General features: G+C 38.6%; 1 protein-coding gene across 2 annotated transcripts in view; it reads left to right on the top strand.

The window, feature by feature from the left end:
* Window positions 1-1,131: 1,131 nt before the first annotated feature.
* The window catches only part of LOC143862533 (aspartokinase 2, chloroplastic-like), a 30,872-nt gene continuing 11,849 nt past the window's right edge, over window positions 1,132-20,154 (top strand). For both annotated transcript variants that reach the window (XM_077373607.1, XM_077373606.1), the window contains exons 1-8: window positions 1,132-1,279; window positions 1,530-2,130; window positions 2,204-2,286; window positions 2,373-2,413; window positions 6,641-6,795; window positions 16,499-16,648; window positions 16,770-16,865; window positions 18,234-18,350. In XM_077373607.1, coding sequence (XP_077229722.1) covers window positions 1,729-2,130; window positions 2,204-2,286; window positions 2,373-2,413; window positions 6,641-6,795; window positions 16,499-16,648; window positions 16,770-16,865; window positions 18,234-18,350 — 1,044 coding nt within the window. In that variant the 5' untranslated portion in view covers window positions 1,132-1,279; window positions 1,530-1,728. The remainder of the gene's footprint in view (window positions 1,280-1,529; window positions 2,131-2,203; window positions 2,287-2,372; window positions 2,414-6,640; window positions 6,796-16,498; window positions 16,649-16,769; window positions 16,866-18,233; window positions 18,351-20,154) is intronic.

Here is a 20,154-nt window from a genome sequence, read left to right as displayed (position 1 = left end):
CTTGGGTCATATTTAGAAATGGTGGGTCTTGGGTCGGGTCGGTTTTCACATTTAAAAACTCAATGCCATCTCAGGTTGGGTTTAAAGAGAAAACAAAACAACCCGAGCGTGTTTTATCGTACTTTATACTTTATAGAATTAACCTTGTGTATACTTTATAGACTTAACCTAACCCTTTTGCCGACTAACAAGTAAAAGGCATACTTTCTAATCTCCAAAACCACGTACAAGAGAGAGGGTATAAAACCCCTAAAACCCCTACTTTCCCATTTTTGAAACTGGGTAAGAGAGAGAGAGAGAGCCATTTCTTCTTGCGAAAAACTAGAGAATACATCCGACTCTCGGAACATCTCTACCCTTTCCTCTTGAGATAAGCAGGTTTTTCCCTAAATTTTATCTGCCTCTCTTTTATTTCATAGGGGTATTTGGATTTCTAGGTTTTACAAATGGTTTGTCAGTGGGTATTTGAATTTCGGGTTTTGGTTATGGTTTGAGAAGGCATGCTTGAAAGATAGACTACATTTGAGAAGGCATGTTTGAATTTCTGCCTCACTTATCATTCTTTTAATTTTGTATTTCCAATGCCTTTGTTATTGCGGCTGAAGATGTGGATCCAATGAGGCACTCTTGGGATCTGGGTTATTGTAAGTGCATCCTTCAGTTTAGCATTTCTCTTTCTTTTAATTTGCTAGGCCATTTCACCGAAAGCTATTTAAACGGCTCACAAAAACTTTTGTATTAGAGAGCAGCCACCTCATGTGAAGACAAAATTTGCTGAAAAGTGAGCTTGTGTGGCTGTTCTGTCCTGCAAAACTGACTTTAAATTGGCTTCCCACGAAATTTCCTAGCAAATCCCTAAAAATAAACTCTAGAGAAGTAAAAAAAAAAACAGGCTTTTCCCTACATCCAGACCCCCTGGTATTTTAAAAAAGGTTAGTCTTCGTTCAAATTTCTGGAATTTAGAAGGCTCGTAGAAAATTCTACTCAAACTAAAAAACACGTGTTCTTAAATGGCAGGCGAAGATCTGAAAAAATTCTCTAACAATTATTACGGGCCCACAGACGATGAACGGTCCGATTACCGTAATTGAAAAGGACAAAAGCTAGGGCATTCTGCTATAATACGCCTCTCATGCACTCTCTCCGCTCGTTTACTATAAATACTCAAACCCTTGTCTGCTTACAATCTCTGTGTGTCTGCGCCTTTACCATACTGAAACCCTCGCATTCCTTCAAGAGCTCCCACGGTTATTCAAAAGGAAGGAAACACGAGAGGAAAGTAAGGAAAAAGAAAACCAAAACCCTAGCTTTCGTCCTTTTCCTTTCTTTTCAAGCTTTTGGTACTTTACTTTTCAGATTTCTAGGGTTTTTTTTTAAGTTTAGGTTCTGTTCCTTGTTGTAATCTGTCTGTTTTGTGTTTTTCCCCCCCTTTTTTTTTGGTGTTGGCATGTGCATTGCTTGAATTAATGGCAGAATTTACAGTAAGTGTCTTAGATCAAGCTAATTTGAGCAAATCTGCTTATATTTAGGTTTTAGCTTGAAGAAGTTAAACAAAAGAACCTGTTTTGAGCCTAGAACATTGAAGATTTGGACTAGAGTTGTAGAGGAGGCTAGATTAAGCTCATTTTACCATTTTCTAGCTGCGAAGAAATCCTACATTACCTTATTTGTCGAAATAGCTCTCCCTGATACCAGATCTGCAGAAATAGTCACTTCGGCTTTTGTATCATGGCGGCGTCTACCTTGCGTTTCAGTGGTGTTGAAACCCCTTATATTGGATTAAGGAAGTGTTCTTCATGCTTGGTTTCTTCAAGGCGACTTCAATTCACAGTATCCGTAGCTCCAGACCCTAGATTTTTATGTAGGAGGAGACGTGTTGCTTGTGGAAGGAGAGTTTTGAAAATTAGCAGTGAGAAAAGAGCGGTTGCTTTAGTTGAGAAGGCTGAGACTGGGAAGGAAAGGGCTGATGGAAATGTAGGCCAGTTTACATGTGTAATGAAATTCGGTGGTTCGTCAGTTGCATCGGCTGAAAGAGTGAGAGAGGTTGCTGATCTTATTCTTAGCTTTCCTGAAGAAAGGCCTGTAATTGTTCTCTCTGCGATGGGGAAGACGACAAACAAGATTCTACAGGTGGGTGTTGTTTTTTTTTTCCCTTTATTAAGGATTCTTTTTGGTGTTTAAAATTTCATGGTGGGTGTCTTAGGCAGGGGAAAAGGCTGTCAGTTGTGGTGCTTCTAGGGTATCGGACATGGATGAGTTGAGCTTCATAAAAGACCTGCATCTTAAGTAAGATCTCACTTCTAGTTTTGTACTGATTTAAATGCATTTCAACACTATTCTTATCCATGGGTTTTGTTCCTTGATATGTTCAGGACCATTGATGAGCTTGGAGTAGATAGGTCCACTATTTCTGGTAAGGATCTGTAGTTTTCCTGGGTCCTATTTCCTTTTTTATTAGTCAAATCAAACTGGAGATGTGTAAATATTCCATTTTGGTGTCTAATTCAATGTATTATTTTAACAGATTTGACCCTGTCTTGTGCAAATTTTGCTTTATGCTTGTATGTTATTTTATCAGTCATGTAATACGTCATTTCAAATCAAGGGTGTCATGCTCTAATAAACATTTTTTAACCCGAAATTTAACTAGGAACCTAGGCCGGCACCTTAAATTTTATTAATAATTAGACAAAAAAATACAAGAGGAGGACATGCCACCTAGCTTGAAACCCAAAAACAGAAGAAAATATCAACTAAAAAGAATACTAGGATACCGAATAAATCACATCTCAAAGCTCCCCATTGCAGATCTAGGGAGGTCCATCATGCTCTAGTAAACACGTAATAATAAATGAAAATAAAATAGTTCTTACTGAATTTTTAATTCTTGAATTCCACAGAAGCCGCCACATGCATTTTTGGACATCGAGGAAGATGAAGGAGTCTTTTAGGGGCTGTTCGGATCTAGAGGAAAAAATTCCCAGAAAATGCAATGTAGAGTCTATAATGTTCCAGGGCATCCTTTGGAGATGATTTATGGGACCCAACCTATTTACGTTGTGTCAAAGCCAAGGTTTTAAATTTTGACCGAAATCTGAAATTTCGGATTTCGGTGGAGACCGACACCGAAATCACACTTACCCGAAAGGGTATTTTATTTTGGCCGAAATTTCATTTTTTCTGAAATTTCACCCAAAAAACCTGTTTTTTTAAAATTATTTTATTTCGGCTGAAATTTTATATCAAATAAAATATTGTTTTCTTTGTTTCTCCAGATTTCGGCCGAAATTTCGTTTTCCAGGGGGTTTGAAACCGGTATCGAAACCAAAATTTCAAACCATGGTCAAAGCAAAAGAATGGTTTGGATCTTCAAACAAGGTAGGCTCATTATAATTTTTGGAAAGGGATTTTCTAGCGTCCATCTAGAAGGCATTTCGTGGAGTGTCTGTTGAGTGAGAGAGCAGCCACAACAGCGCCGCTCCGCGAAATACCTTCTGTGATGGACACTATCAAATCCCTTTTGAAAAATATGTGCAAGTAGATGTAGGCATCATATAAAATACATGCAGGTAATCACAGACCCTATAAAATTCTAACAAAATCTCAGTACAGCTGCATGTTTTCGATTGGTACATCCAACGCGTTTCGTGCAGTCCTGAAACTTCTAAGTCAACAACCCCCCTCCATTTGAAAATTCTAACAACACGTTGCTCAAATGAGTAGGGCTGGATTCTTCAAAGTCACTAATATAATAAGGATGATATCCCGGGTCTGTTGTATAGATATTGGCACTCCACTCCTTATTTCTCAGTTTTCTCGTTGCATTTGCCAGTTCCCTTTTCTAGCAAGCAACATGTCAGCAACCAAAAGAGAAGTATAAAATAAAGAAGTGCCAATATCAAAACAAAGGGGTGGGAAAAGGTTATTGTGGAGGGAGATTCTGCCAATGTTATCCGTTGGCTAAATGGTCCTCGAAAGCCTCCTTGGAGATTTGATGATTTATTTGATGAGATGGATGATTTAGCTAAGTGTAAGTGGTTCGAATTTGAGCATATCCGTCGGTCGGCTAATGAGGTTGCGGATGGCTTGGCTAGAGCGGGTGTTCCGCTAGAGGTGTTGGCGCTTTATGATGAGCTCCCTCCTTAATGGCTTTGTTGTATTTTAGTTATTTTATTTTGTTTTTTTTCTCTCTCCTTCCCTTTTACTTGTTGTATTGACCATCTCGGTCGCTATCTTTTTTAATGATATTTGGCTACTTTATTCAAAAAAAATATCAAAACAAAGGGTGTTTGGGCATCATCTCTTCTTAAAAACAGAGATTGATCTGACCTTTCCATCTGCTTGCCACATTTTTTATTGAATTTGTTAATTTCACTTTCAAACATGCCTTCTCAAATGTAGTCTATCTTTCAATTATGCCTTCTCAAACCGTAACCAAAACCAGAAATTCAAATACCCACTGACAAACCATTTGTAAAACCTAGAAATCCAAATACCCCTATGAAATAAAAGAGAGGCAGATAAAGTTTAGGGAAAAAACTGCTTATCTCAAGAGGAAAGGGTAGAGATGTTCCGAGAGTCAGATGTTTTCTCTCGTTTTTTGCAAGAAGAAATGGCTCCCTCTCGTTTTTCGCAAGAAGAAATGGCTCTCTCTCTCTCTCTCTCTCTCTCTCTCTCTCTCTCTCTCGCATACCCAGTTTCAAAAATGGGAAAGTAGGGTTTTTAGGGGTTTTATACCCTCTCTCTTGTACGTGGTTTTGGAGATTAGAAAGTATGCCTTTTACTTGTTAGTCGGCAAAAGGCTTAGGTTAAGTCTATAAAGTATACACAAGGTTAATTCTATAAAGTATAAAGTATGCACGATAAAACACGCTCGGGTTGTTTTTTTTTTTTCTCTTTAAACCCGACCCGAGATGGCATTGAGTTTTTAAATGTGAAAACCGACCCGACCCAAGACCCACCATTTCTAAACCTGACCCAGTGCTTTTTCGGTCGGTTTGATGAGGGTCGGGTTTTAGAGACCTGATTTACTGCATATCATCTCTGGTAAATGCAATGTTTTAAAAATTGGAATCAAATCGTAAATCGTAATAGGGGTCGAATCGTATCGGATCGTAAATCGTTTCGTAGATCATAAGATTCATTTAGATATTATATATATATATATATATATATATATATATTATATATTAAAAATATATAAAGTTATAAGCAAATGAGAGAATAATAAAATAGCTAATTATTCATATATTTATATATATATATTATATATTAAAAATATATAAAGTTATAAGCAAATGAGAGAATAATAAAATAGCTAATTATTCATTTTTTAATCAAAATTCATTAATTTAAATAGAAACTACCATGATTAGTTATTTAATATCATAATACGAATTGCTTACTAACAAACTTGTCACGTACTATCATCTATTTCTCATCTTAACCCGTACATATTGGGTAATAATCTTAAAAATAATAAATGATATCAATTCTCAAAGTCTCAAACATCAAATGACAAATATCAATTATAAACAAACTGGCAGATTGTGTCCTCATTATAGTTGTCTCCCTCAATGTAAGTAATGCCTTCAAGCACATGCACTCTGCTTAATTGGTTTAATTCGTTCGAACTCCACTTCCTCCTTTGTTTTCTTCCTTCCCACGATAGGGTTTTCGAGGGGTTCTTCTGATGCAGAAGGGAAATGGGGACTTTCAAAAGGAAGTCCTATGTTCTTTTACAGGAAACTCAATTTGGGCAAATTGTACGAATCGTAAGATATATGATAGAATCGTAAGATTCAATAAAAAATCTCAAGATTCATAGAAACTGAGATTTAATCATGTGATTCAAATTAAAATCCATAAGATTTGATTTGGTTCGTAAGATTTGAATCGCAAATCGTAAGATTTTCAAAACAATGATGTAAGGCATTGCAATGCACCTACCATACCTCTATAGTCTGCAGGGTCCTCCAACTTCTTTCCTTTCTTCCCACTCATTTTTTATTAAAAATTGCTGGATTAGTTACTGGCTTGCAAAGTCTGTTCAGAAGATCTAGTGAAATCTGAATATGCAATGAAAGGGAAACGAGGAGAGAAGGAGAATAGAAGGGAGAAGATGTAAGGGAGAAGAGTGGTGTATCACTTTCATTTCCATTCAATCAAAACTGGTATATTACAATGTGTTATAAAGCTTAGTTTACAAATGATATAATATCTTTAATGCAGGTCATTTAATCCTTTATAATGGAGAAGTTTGGAATTCATGTATATTCCACTATGAATGAATTTGGGAATTTATGTCCTTAACCACTAGAATGTTAAGCAGCCATATAAAGCTTAATTGTTGCCTTCCACCTTAATATCATTTCGCATTTTTCTTGCCATCCCCTGATTTGAAATTCTTGTCTTTACATGAATGATCTGCAGTGAAAATTCCATCTCTTTTTATTGTTTTGATTAATTGTATCGTTTTTTGTGTCCTATGTGCACAATCCTTGGAAACTACTTGAACTCCTTATGTAGTTTTTAATTTCAGTCTCCTCTACTGTACGGCTATTCATGTTTAATTGTTTCTATTGGATTTATGAATATAACATAAAGGTTTTTGCACTTGTGCTTGTGAACTATTTTGTAGTGCATCTTGATGGATTAGAGCAGCTTCTGAAAGGAATCTCTTTGCTGAAAGAACTCACTCTCCAAACAAGAGACTATTTAGTTTCATTTGGGGAGTGTATGTCCACGAGGATTTTTGCGGCGTATTTGAATAAAATTGGTGTTAAAGCCCGCCAAGTATGTTCTTTTTTGCTTACTTGTTTTAAGCCCCATATGCCTGAGTAAGTTGTTTATTAATGATAACCAGTGGTGATATTTTCATCAAAAATATGTTTACATGGTTGAGCCGTGTTCTCTTTGCAGTATAGTTTGTAAGGGTCACGATTCAACCCTGATTTCCTGGATGCATATAAGGCTTCTGATAAAGTAAAACCTATTTGTTTGTTTTCTGAAATGGAAGTATATTGTATGAATGGTTGTTACTTCTGGACCAATAGACTTATTGATGATAATCTGAAGTAGTTAATTGACTTGTACACTGGACATAATATGGATGAGAGGAACAACCGAACAAGATATGAGTTTCCAAAAATCCGTTCACATGGTATTTAATTTTTTTTTCCCAGGTGTCTGCGAGTATCGATTGATTGTGATTCTAAAAATTCAATGCTAATGTATGTTTCAAATGTTATATTCTGGTTAATGCCATCGTACTTGGAATGTTAGTTTTTCTCCTTAAACTATCTTAGCCATGAAAAACCTCTTAATTTTCCCTATATGTTGAAAATTGAAACTTATCGTAAACCCATTTTGTTGGCTTGCAGTAGCTAGTTCACGAGTAACTGCCGATCCATCAGCAGCATCTAACTGGCTCACAAGTAATTGTCATAGTGTCAGGCCACCAGCAACATCTTATGGATTCGGTATCATTATTATGCACCTCCTGTTGCAAGAAAAAGATGGACACTGGACATGAGTCTTTCTACTTGTAAAATGAATATAGTATTGCCATTAAAAAAGGAATATAATATTAGAAAATGAGGATTCAAGAGCTCAGTCTATGTTACACAGATTCTTCTCAATGGGCAAAGTATCTATGTCGAACACGTGTCAGATTCCAATACTTCAGGATTCTTTACAACACTTCTAGATCTTTTTTATCTGTTTTTTTAAGACTACTAATACAACTTTACAATTCCATCCTAATAGTAAATAAAATATTATATTTACTTAACTTATTTGAAGTTTCAATATATTACTTGTTAAAACCATATTGTTATGTAAAAAAGTTAAAATTTGAGAATTAATTAAAATATTTTGTCAAATCCATGAATCTTTGTTTTTGAGGTTTGCCGAATGTAACACTTGATCTCTGTCTCGGATTCCTACACGTACCCATACTGATGAAACATAGGCTCAGTTAGACCTACACTGGGGCTAAACGTTTGTCTGGAAAAACAAAAGCTTGCAAAAAAGAAGCACCTATAGAGATCCCAAACACACGCTTTGCATGTTTTCCAACAGTGCGGTTTACTTTCCTATGGATATGAGACTTGAGAAATGATTCCTGTAAGCTACCATGCTCGATGAGCAATATTGTTTAAGATCTCATTCTTCTGCAACTCCTAGCAGCCCATTTGTTACTTTCTGATAGAAAGCCTTTTTTTTTTTTTTGGTGAGAAGATAACTGAAAAGCATTAAGAGAAGAAAGAATTTACATCAAGGGCTGGACTAGTCTATATGAAGGTCCATAAACATGCTTTAGCATTTAGCTAATCTATCAGCTAGATTGTTAGCCATTTAGCCTTCTTTAAAGTACTCTAAAAAAGAATCACGGATTTTTGCTTGTGTCACTGTTTTCATCAGGGCTATGGCTGGTCCTTCGCAAGCTGGAGTTATTATAGAAGCCCACCAATACATAAGTCGAGTCCTCTTCCTCCAATACTCCTCCCCTCATCTCTTTAGCAAAGATCCAATGCCCATAAAAGAGCATGAGTTGCCTTGTGAGATTTTTTTATACACAAATTATAACTAAAAAGACTTTCAGATTTCTTCCTTTTCATATCTAAACACATCCTACATTCCCTCCAGGTCCAGGTTGACCATAGAATTCCTATCGAATTTAAGTTTGGTATCATCTGCTTGTGGTGGACGCCAAATAGAATTTCTTGACTTTCTACTTGGCCAGCTCTTAATTGCAGACCCCAATTCCTATAGACACACAGCAGGATGCCCCAAAACTCCACCCTTACAAGGGCCCAAATAAATCAAGATGCTCTTGATGCTCTTTCTTGACTTGGGACGACTTGGGGAGAAGAGGTAAGAGAGGGATGGTTTAGGATGCTTTAGAAGGGTCTAAAATAAGGAATATAGATACAGGATAACACGATTGACACTAAAAGTTTAAATTAAAAAATTCGGATATGGTTGACAGCGGCATATCAAGGAATTAAAAGGATTGATAGAGGGAGTATGGATTGTACTATTGTGGAGGGTGATTCACTTAATGTGATTAGATGGTTGCGTGGATCGGTGTTGCCGCCATGGAGATTTTCTTCTATTCTTGATGAAATAGACGATCTAATCTCGGGTTCTGCTATTTCTTTCAATCATGTGAGGAGATCTGCTAATGGGGAAGCAGACTGTCTGGCTAGGGGTGGGGTTAGCCGTTTGGAGTTGGAGTGGTTTGACTTTCTTCCTTCTTGAGAGTTTTCTTGCTTTCTTTGTATTTGTTCTTTCTCTTGTATTATTTGGGGGTCCATCTCGGCCCCTTTCTCTTTTAATGAATTCAATTTGCCATTTCAAAAAATAAATAAAAATTCCGGATATGGAAGGGATTGATCTGGTCAGATTTTAGATCTTCAAAATTAGCAACAACAATACAGGAATAGGGTTTTCCAAAATTTTTGAAATCTAGGTCTTTATCTTTTGATGGCCTAGATCAGTTCCAGACCGTATAGAAAGAATCAAATCCAAGCATACGAAATTAGGATTTGTGAAAATTTGATCATTGATTTAGGGTTTTTCAACCCATGAATATAAGAGAAACTAGGGTTTGGTGGTAAACAAAAGGATAAAATAAGGTGAAGTAGAGATGAGATAAAGAATATCGAAGACATAGTTGGAGTCACACCAACATATGTCATCACACCTTGCGAATCCTTGAGATCTTTAGACCTTAAGGGGCTTTTCCAAGCTTCACATTGGGAAAAATATGGGCGAAAATTTTCATCAACTTTATGTAATCAAGCTTCAATGTTCTTTCATTCTATCACATATTTCCAAGACAATAAGCATTACATTATAGGGGAGATAGCCCCACGAAAATAGACTTGGACTTCTCACACACATAAAACTTCTAATTTCTAAATCATAAATTCTTAAAGTTATGAAAATTCAATGGTTGCTTGTTGACAGCTTGATGCAGGAGCATCCCCTGGGCATCTTACGTCAGCCTCTATGTCTCCCTAGTGCAGGTTCTATTTTGGTTTCAGTAGTATTAGTCATGTCGTGTCTGTTTGTATTTTTTTATTTTCATGTGTCTTTAGTTGGCATTTGCTTACTAGGGGTAGTTAAGTCATTTCATATTGTAATGGGCTAGTATATAAAGCCTCATGATCTCTCATTTTTGGGACCTCTTAATGTTTTGAAATTTGGGAGAGAAATTTTCTCTTGGTACCTCTTTGTTTTTCTTGGGAAATTAAAATCGTAAGCTGTAGCTTTTTCTCAATTTCTCCTATCATTTCATCCCTTGTTGAATGCAAGGTTGTTACCGACGATTCCGCACTTGATCCGATCCCGTGTGTCCCCACGCTCGAAGTAAGATCAAGAACCCTATCTTCTCCAAAATTCAAAAAAAGAAAAAAAATATTATAGATCTGATTTGATTTGTGCTTCTTCCGATTGTGCGCTCTACATCAATTTGGTATCAGAGCCTAGGAGCGAGAATTTCTATGTTCTTGCCATTTCTGGAGGAGAAGAACATAAAATCTGATTACAGATCTCAGGTTCTTCAATTTCCGTAGAAGTTTTTTTAGAGTTGATTCTCTGCTTCAAGCTCAGATCGAAGCAGTTACAATCAATGTGCCAGCATCGATTTCATCTCTGTTAGCTGATCAATTTTGTGAGACTCTGGCTCCAAAATTTTAGAACAGCGGCATAATTGTCGAAAGGAAGATGCAGAAATTAGCACTTATTGTCTTCCATACAACTTGAGTAGAGAAATTCCTAGGATCTGACAGCCGGTAAGAGGTTTCTACTCTTAGTGTGTTAAAACTTGGGGTTCCTGAAGTGCATAAAGGAATCAATTCCTAATCACGAGAATCCATTACAAATTTCATAGATCTGGACGTCTAGACAAATTACTCGAATCAATTGTCATCAGTTATTTGACATAGGACTCCAGATCTACAGATTTTCTTTGATTTCCAAAGAAATCTCACAGCATTAACTTCAGCAAATGTTAAGATCGGGAGCTCCATACAAACATCTCGTGTTGTTTCTTAGGCATGTGCGCACTTTTCCTTCAAGGTTACTGTTTGATGTGTTGTGTTTGTAAGAAGCACTCAAAGAAACTGAATGGAAGCGAGTTTCTTAGGCATGTGCGCACTTTTCCTTCAAGGTTACTGTTTGATGTGTTGTGTTTGTAAGAAGCACTCAAAGAAACTGAATGGAAGAGAATCAGAACCGAAGCCTATAGGTCTGCTATGACCAAACCGTTCCCAATTAATTGGATGAATTGGGTGGAAATTCCCTTATAAAGTTCCTTGGTTTTTATCCAATTTTAACGATTAAAATCACTTGCAAGCCACCTCCTGAAGGGTTCTCTTGTAAATTTGACCTGATTGTGCATTTTGGAGTTGCTTCCATCATTTGCACACCTTGTGTTTGTTGATTGGCTCCAAAGAGATTGAAACAAAGGAACTCCATGATCTATGTCTGTCACGGTCATTTTCAACACTTAGAGGAATTTCAAGAATTGTAGGGAACCAAGGCTTTCTTTTGCATAGATGACACTTTATTCTGTCAAGTGCATATGTGTTGTTTGTTGAAATGCATGTGGAATCCTATTTGGCACCCTTGAGGTTGTCTTTTACTGTTTAGTTGATAGACATCTGAGCCCTCAGAAACCATCCTTGCTTGTCTTAAAGGCTAGTCAAATCCTCAAGAGGGGGTTAGGCTTAACTATCAATTCTTTGGTGGACAAGAATTCAGCCAAAAGACCATCATGGTTTGTTATAGCTGCTGAAATTCGAACTTCCATGTGTGTGGGTTATGGTCTAAACCAATACACACAGCATGTTTGATCAATTCCGTTGAAAGACAGCCCCTCAATATGAATTCCATCCCATGCTATTTGCATCAAGTGGTATAAACCTTGAAGCCGGATGTTCTCCATCTAAAATCTCTGAGATGAAAGGACTGCCATGTTACACTTCTTTAATTGGTAAGGGAGCCTCTTTGGATTAAAAGAATTGCCACTAACTTTCAAGCCTGAATGTATGTTTAATGGCCTTGAATTATCTGAATGGAAAACTACTGTGAGATATCGAGTTCTATGAGAGCAGATTCTTACTTTCTCAATTTGTAAACAGCAGCACAATAAGCCTTGGACTTTGAGCTGGGACTCAGTTCACTTTCTACATTTTGGTGATTCCCAAGCCTCTGAACAATGCTCATAGATTTAGCTCAGGTTATGGTTTGAGCTTCTAAATTGTTCTGAAAGTTGCCACTACAAACAGACAATAGTCTTAACTGAATACTTTGGAACATTATTAAACTTCCAAAAGAACCTGCCACCTCTGTGATGCTCTAACCTGAGCATAGTTAATGTCCAATACGATCATCTACAAGAAACTTGGCCCAAAGTCATTTGAGCTGTTGACTTCAGAGCCAGCCACACGAATCAGTTGAAATCTCCTTTTGTGGTCAGAATCTCAATTAAATTCTAACAGGTGCTGCCACCAGAATACTGATAGCAATGGCTGCTTGAGTTGAAGAGGCGCAGGTTCACTTTCAAAGGAGAAATCTGTTGCAGTTACCACACAGAGCTGCTTCATCCCGTCTCAAGACTTTGCACCCGTCTAATTCCCAAAATTGAATATTCTTTGGTACATATTAACAACCAAGTGTTGTTGTTGGGCATGGAAAGCATCAAGGGTATGAATGAAGTAAAGACAGCTGAGAATTCCATGATGAATTGCATATGGACCAGCTGCTGCAATTAAGGAAGCTGAACCTGAGAATTTTGAGACAGTATCCCCGCTTATCTTGTGTATATCGCTACAACTCTTAAGGGCGTACTTCATCTTAGGATCTTCACCACCAAAGGGAACATTTTGTGGCAGCAGTTTCTCAAAACAGAAGTTCAGGGTTGCATTGCAGGTTTTGATTTTCAACAAAAAAAATCCAGCTACAAGAAATTTGTTTCATGTCAGCACTAAACTGAATTGCAGTTAAAGAAATAAGTCATTTGCTCTCCACTCCAACATTGAGCATTGATCCACACAACCATCTATGGAGCGACCATTTGTTCGTCACAACTATGGCTATGGTGATGTTGAGACTGAGTTCATGATTTGGGCTGAAGCACTTGATTCGTATCACAGATACTATGGCTTCAACCATCGTGAGACATTACGGCTTGCCAGAGAGACTGGCACACTAAGTGCAGAGTCTATGTGGATGCTCATAGAAAGAGAGCATTGAGACTTGGGCAAACCTCCATTCCGCCGATGGGAGCGTGTCTATGATCGCTTGTTGAGGATTTATGCTCCGACAAAGTATCGATGACGACGTGATAAGGAGAGAGCCCAAGAGGACCAATGGGAAAAATTCTTGGCCCAGCATCGCCGAGAACGGGAGGCTCGTCATAAACAGAAAGATAATCTTGATTCTCTCACCATGCAATTACAAAGACTCGAGCGACATGCACATACATCTCCACCCCTAGAGGCCGATGATGAGGCTAGTGAACAAGAAGGGGAGGAAGAGATAATGGTTGAGTCACGAGAGGTTGTTGGAACCATGATTTTAGAGCCAGACAGTGATGGTGGCGTGCTTGACACCCGTGGTGTTGTTGATACTAGTGGTGGGCTTGTTGTCCTTGATAGTGAAGCCAACGATGATGATGATATTGAGGTTACGACAGAGCACGTTGAGACAGAGTCTGTCGCACCGTTAGTGAGCACAGTTGAAGATGAGGAGCAAACACACATAAACATTACAGATGACATTACCTTTCCCACATGCAAAGACAGAGGCTTGGCAGATGTTGTTCATATAGAGATGGTGCTGCCTATAGTCGTTACACGCGATACAGATGATTTATTTAGTGGGATTACAGCTGGTTTTCATGACGAACCACTATACCACTGCCACTCTCAGCATATGCATGTTTTGATATGGACTCCTATCCTTCTTGACGGCTACATTTGCATAGATGATCGATTCTTAATGAGATGCATGAGGCGGATTGACTTTTATAGATTACTACTCCCTGAGAGAGTTGATCATCTACATTTTTGACCCCGGCAGAGCCCTTCCACTACGAGGCTGATGGGAACTCGATGACGAGTTCTTTCAAGAAGGGGAGTTTGATGCAGGAGCACCCCTGGGCATTTTACGTCAGCCTCTATGCCTCCCTAGTGTAGGTTCTATTTTGGTTTTAATAGTATGAGTCATGTGGTGTCATGTTTGTATTTTGTTATTTTCATGTGTCTTTAGTTGGCATTTGCTTACTAGGGGTAGTTAAGTCATTTCATATTGTAATGGGCTAGTATATAAAACCTCATGATCTCTCATTTTTAGGACCTCTTAATGATTTGAAATTTGGGAGAGAAATTTTCTCTTGTATCTCTTTTGTTTTTCTTGAAAATTGGAATTGTAAGCTGTAGTTTTTTCTCAATTTCTCCTATCATTTCATCCCTTGTTGCATGCAAGGTTGTTACTTACAATTACGTAGAGCACAGAATCGGAAGAAGCACAAATCAAATCGGATCTATAATTTTTTTTTTCTTTTGTTGAATTTTGGAGAAGATAGGGTTCTTGATCTTACTTCGAGCGTGGGGACACACGAGATCGGATTAAGCGCAGAATCGTCGGTAACAACCTTGCATGCAACAAGGGATGAAATGATAGGAGAAGTTGAGAAAAAGCTACAGCTTACAATTCCAATTTCCCAAGAAAAACAAAAGAGATACAAGAGAAAATTTCTCTCCCAAATTTCAAATCTTTAAGAGGTCCTAAAAATGAGAGATCATGAGGCTTTATATCCTAGCCCATTACAATATGAAATGACTTAACTACCCATAGTAAGCAAATGCCAACTAAAGACACATGAAAATAAGAAAATACAAACATGACACCACATGATTAATACTACTGAAACCAAAATAGAACCTACGCTAGGGAGACATTGAGGCTGACGTAAAATGCCCAGGGAATGCTCCTGCATCACATCTCCTCTTATTCATCGATAAGAGCAGCAAATTGTTATGTGGAGGAATCAAGGTTTTAAATTTCGGTTTCGGTGGAAATCTTGTAAAATCACAGATGGGCAGTTTGACTGTGGTCAACTTTCAAAAATTACAGTCCTGTGTACAATTTTTGAGAAATTTGAATGGAGAACATAGTTTAGTGGACCACACTTGCTTCTAGGCCTTGTAGAAGCTCCCGGGGATAATGCTCTCAGCTGATGAAGTTCAAGGATGGTCTCCGTCATTGCTCCTAAAAATCCTTGGTTTGTTTCATTCCAATTTCCCACAGTACGGCACATGGCATCGTACACCGAAGGATCTGATATTTGTTCCCAATATGATTCGCTATCCAACTACCAAGAAGCTTGACTGTGGAGTTAGGAACAAGGTTGCCAGAGCGGGAATTGAAACGGGAATCGAAAGCGGGAATCGAAGGCTCCCAGGGAAGAATCCTGCTCAAGATTGCCAGAGTGGGAATCGAAAGCGGGAATCGAAGGCTCCCAAGGAAGAATCCTGCTTCCTTGGTTAGGAATGACCCATTTAAGACCAAACTGCTGAAAGACCACGTACACACCATTGACACCACCTTGTGATGGATGATATGGATGCAAGAATTATCTTCTTTGCAGAACGGCCATCTATTAGCCACACAACATGTGCCCCCCCCACACCATCTCTCTCTCTCTCTCTCGTGCAATAAGTATGAAGTTTGGTCCTCTGATCATAATGTAATAGAATTGAGGTTATCACCACTAGAGCAGAATTTCAGGTTCTGGGTCTGCTGATTTGTTGAACAATTCTAAGCATGACGTCATGGTGGAAGTTGTTACAAAAGTTTGTAAACTGGAAAATATGCCACAATCAATCTATATTGGTCAGCATAGGCCCTCTACTAGTGGCTAAGGGTCTCTTCGTTCACATATTTCAAATTTTGTGACCTGTAAATGCACCTAAAATCCATGATCTGTAAATGCACCTAAAATTCATGACATAACAGACTAGAGATTATAGCATCAGTGGAGAAGCTTGATCAGAAATTCCGTCTTTTGATTTTATGCATAAAATCTGCTTTCAAGAGTATCTAATGTGCTGAAAATCTTCATTTGTTTCACACTTTCACTTGTACTGGCAGTTTGTTTCTGTATGCTCATGATTTGAAACTGTCATAAACAAGTGCGCCTAAAATCAACAGCTTGACAAACTTCACCAAGACTTGCACTGTCGCTGAATTAGCTACTGGAACTTTGTCTTTGTGCCTAACCTATTTGCAATTCTTATTTCTCCTTTCGTAATTTTTAGCATTTCATATTGATATCGTACGTATTATATTCATATAACCATTGTGTTACAGAATTGTCATTACCTTTTTTGTACTTCAGCTATTTGCTTGTTCTATGTTGTCCATGTGAGTAAGCATGTTAACATGTGGTGATAGCTAATTACACGACTGCCTTATCTTGCAGTATGATGCATTTGAAATTGGGTTTATAACCACAGACGACTTTACAAATGCGGACATCTTGGAAGCAACTTATCCTGCTGTTGCAAAGAGGTTGCATGAGGATTGGGTAACCGATCCTGCAATTCCAATCGTTACTGGCTTCCTCGGAAAGGTCTTTTACAGCCAATATGCTTCGTACATAATCTCTCTGAGTTGATCTATTTCATATATTCACCTTAAGTTAACTTCTTTTAGTTCCAGTTATAAATCTTGTTATGTAATGCAAAATGCAGGGATGGAAATCGGGTGCCGTTACTACTTTAGGTAGGGGCGGCAGTGATTTGACAGCAACAACTATCGGTAAAGCCTTAGGCTTACGGGAGATTCAGGTAAAGTTCTAACATGCATGCACACACTGACACACATCATTGGTGTTCTTTTAGTGTCCTTGAGTGACTTTTAACATTATCTCATTTTATTTCATCAATTTAGTGTCATCATTTAAGCGGATTGCACCTCCCTCTGTGGAGGTTTGCGGATTTTTTTATGAGATTCATGGCCCGCTAGCTGAATCTCCAATTAGAATCCAACACGTTCCAAGATCAGCAAATAGTGGGGCGGACCGCTTGGCTTGTCCATGGGTTTACCGGGCCCGCTTGGAGATATTTGATTTCCTCCCGCCTTGACTTTGTTTTGTTGTCCTATGGAATGACAGAAATGTCCGAGGCTTTAGAGGTCTAGTAAAAAGCTCCCATTTCATATTCTTGAAAGTGATAACCTTAACTCTCCTGGGTGAGGATTTTGCATAACTTCAAGTTTGTCTCTACCTTTGATCTATGGCATGACTGGAGGGAGATTTGTGTTAGCAGTGTATAGGTGTTGACGTGCACCTTGGGATGGGACCTGCTTAGTCCTAGACAACTGAAACTCAACGTCGTTGGGTCTAGCATGGAGAACCTACGCCCAAAAGGAGTAGGTGGGCAGGTGAGGACGGGACTACGAGGTGGGCTTTCTCAGGCCCAATTGGCATCACAGATTAAAACGATGCGGAGGTTAGAGCAGTCCTTTAGGGCATCTGGATAGTGTGGGTAATCTCATGAATCAAGTAACTGTGGAGGGAGACTCCCTGAATGTGATTAGGTGGCTAAAGAGGAGTCATGCCTGTTAACTTACCAACTTCTCCAAAAGCTTAAGCTGTTGGAGAAAGGCGTTATTTATCTTTTATACTTTAACACTCCCCCTCACGTGTGGCCCACTTGGCAAACACGTGGCACATGTGGTCCCACTTTGGGCCAACCATTGCATGTGGATTGTTTGCTATCCGAGAGGCTTGAACTCGAGACCTTTGGCTCTGATACCGTGTTTACTTACCAACTTCTCCAATAGCTTAAGCTGTTGGAGAAAAGCGTTATTTATCTTTTATACTTTAACAATGCCATCTCTTGGAGATTTTCTTATTGGTTTGATGAGATTCAAGACCGAGTGGCGGGATCGACCATTTATTTCCATCACATCGGAAGATCGGAAAATAGTGACGGTAATAGGTTAGCTAGAACTGGGGTAGCCAAGGCGGGCCTAGAGATTTTTTATTTTCTTTCCACCTTGGAGGGGTTACTTCTATCGTTTGTATTACCCTTTTTACCGTGCCCTCTTTTACTGACCAGCTCGACCGTGGGTTTTCCAGCTCTTTCCTCCTAACATAATCCATAGCCATTCAAAAATGAAGAAGATTTGACTCTAGATTTTAATTCATACAGGTGTGGAAGGATGTAGATGGCGTCTTGACATGTGATCCTAATATTTATCCGCACGCGAAGCCTGTACCATATTTGACATTTGACGAGGCAGCTGAACTTGCATATTTTGGTGCACAGGTATGCTGGAATACCCAGTTTATGTTCTGCATGTTACTTTCTGATATGTAGAGAAAGGTATGTTTTGCATGTTACTTTCTGTATGAGGCTTATGTTTGCTTGCCAAATTGTCGACCAATGGTAGTTTTTTATTTATGTCTACGGTTTATGTTACATTGTTACTACCGATTGAAGGATATCATTAGTTAATATTTCTAAATAATCTATATATATATAGAGAGAGAGAAAACGGTTTCTACACACAAGTGTAGATAAGTTATCTACACACTAGCTTAAAATACAGTGGAGCCCCACATTGTTTGGGTGATCCAAAGCATTCATTTGATTAGCTCTCACATAGATAGGGTGTCCACAAAAAATCAGCTCCATAGGATCATCCTAACCCTTCGAACCTTGGAGGCAAAAAATGGACAGATTTGTGAAGGTTTATACACGTCCATTTTACCTCCACAAATCGTAGGGTTGGGATGATCCTATGGAGCTGATTTTCTGTGGACACCCTATCTATGTGAGGGCCAATCAAACGAATGGTTTGGACCACCTAAACAATATGCCCTCCACTGTATTTTACGCTACTGTGTAGATAACTTCTCTACACTTGTGTGTAGAAACCGTTCTTATATATATATATATATATATATATATATAGAGAGAGAGAGAGAGAGAGAGAGAGAGAGAAGAGTTCCTACTCGTAGATAACTTATCTACTCCGCGGACTTAAAATACAGTGGGGGCCACATTGTTTGGGTGATCCAAAGTATTCATTTGATGGGCCCTCACATAGATAGGGTGTGCCCAAAAAATCAGCTCCATAGAATCATCCCAACCCTTCGATTTCTGGAGGCAAAAAATGGACAGATTTGTGAATGTTTATACCCGTCCATTTTTGCCTCCACAAATCGAAGGGTTGGGATGTTCCTATGGAGCTGATTATTTGGGTGTTTCTTTCGTTAGAAACTAGACTTTGAGACGTTCGATTGGGTCCAAATTTCACTGAATTCTGAGTTGAATTGAGTGAGTTATGGCCATTCAATCAGAGTAGGCCAGAAATCAACACGACGAAAAAAGACAAGTTTCACCATTTTCGTCATAACTCTCAAAATACTTTGGATTTTTCAGTGCCGTTTCTTTCGTTAGAAACCAGACTTCGAGACGTTCAATTGGATCCATATTTCATTGAATTCCGAGTTGAATTGAGTGGGTTGTGGCCGTTCAATCAGAGTAGGCCAAAAATTAGAACGCCTAAAACAGATGAGTTTCACAATTTCTTTCTTAACTCTAAAAGTTAAGTATTTTGAGAGTTATGAAAGAAATGGTGAAACTAGTCTGTTTTCATTGTGCTGATTTCTGGCCTACTCTGATTGAACGGCCATAACTCCCCTGTCCATTTTTTGCCTCCACAAATCGAAGGGTTGGGATGATCCTATGGAGCTGATTTTTTGGGCACACCCTTTCTATGTGAGGGTCCATCAAATGAATGCTTTGGATCGCCCAAACAATGTGGCTCCCACTGTATTTTAAGCCCATGGAGCAGATAAGTTATCTACTCCGGGAAGTAGGAACTCTCTTCTCATCTCTGTGTGTGTGTGTGTGTGTGTGTGTGAGAGAGAGAGAGAGAGAGAGAGAGAGAGAGAGAGAGGAAAGTTTTTCTAGTCGGCCGACTAGAGAAGCTTCTCTAGTCCGCCAACCAAAAAACACAGTGTGTCCACATTATTTGGATAATCCAAAACATTCATTTGATAGGCCCTGGCATAGATCGGGTGTGCCCAAAAAATCAGCTACATAGGATCATCCTAAACCTTTG

The sequence above is a fragment of the Tasmannia lanceolata genome, unplaced genomic scaffold, assembly GCF_043159265.1.
Source record: "Tasmannia lanceolata isolate RefF3 unplaced genomic scaffold, GAP_Taslan_0.1 ptg000037l, whole genome shotgun sequence".
Lineage (NCBI taxonomy): Eukaryota > Viridiplantae > Streptophyta > Magnoliopsida > Canellales > Winteraceae > Tasmannia > Tasmannia lanceolata.
Note: the sequence above shows the minus strand (reverse complement) of the source record. Positions and strands in the feature narration are given on the sequence as shown.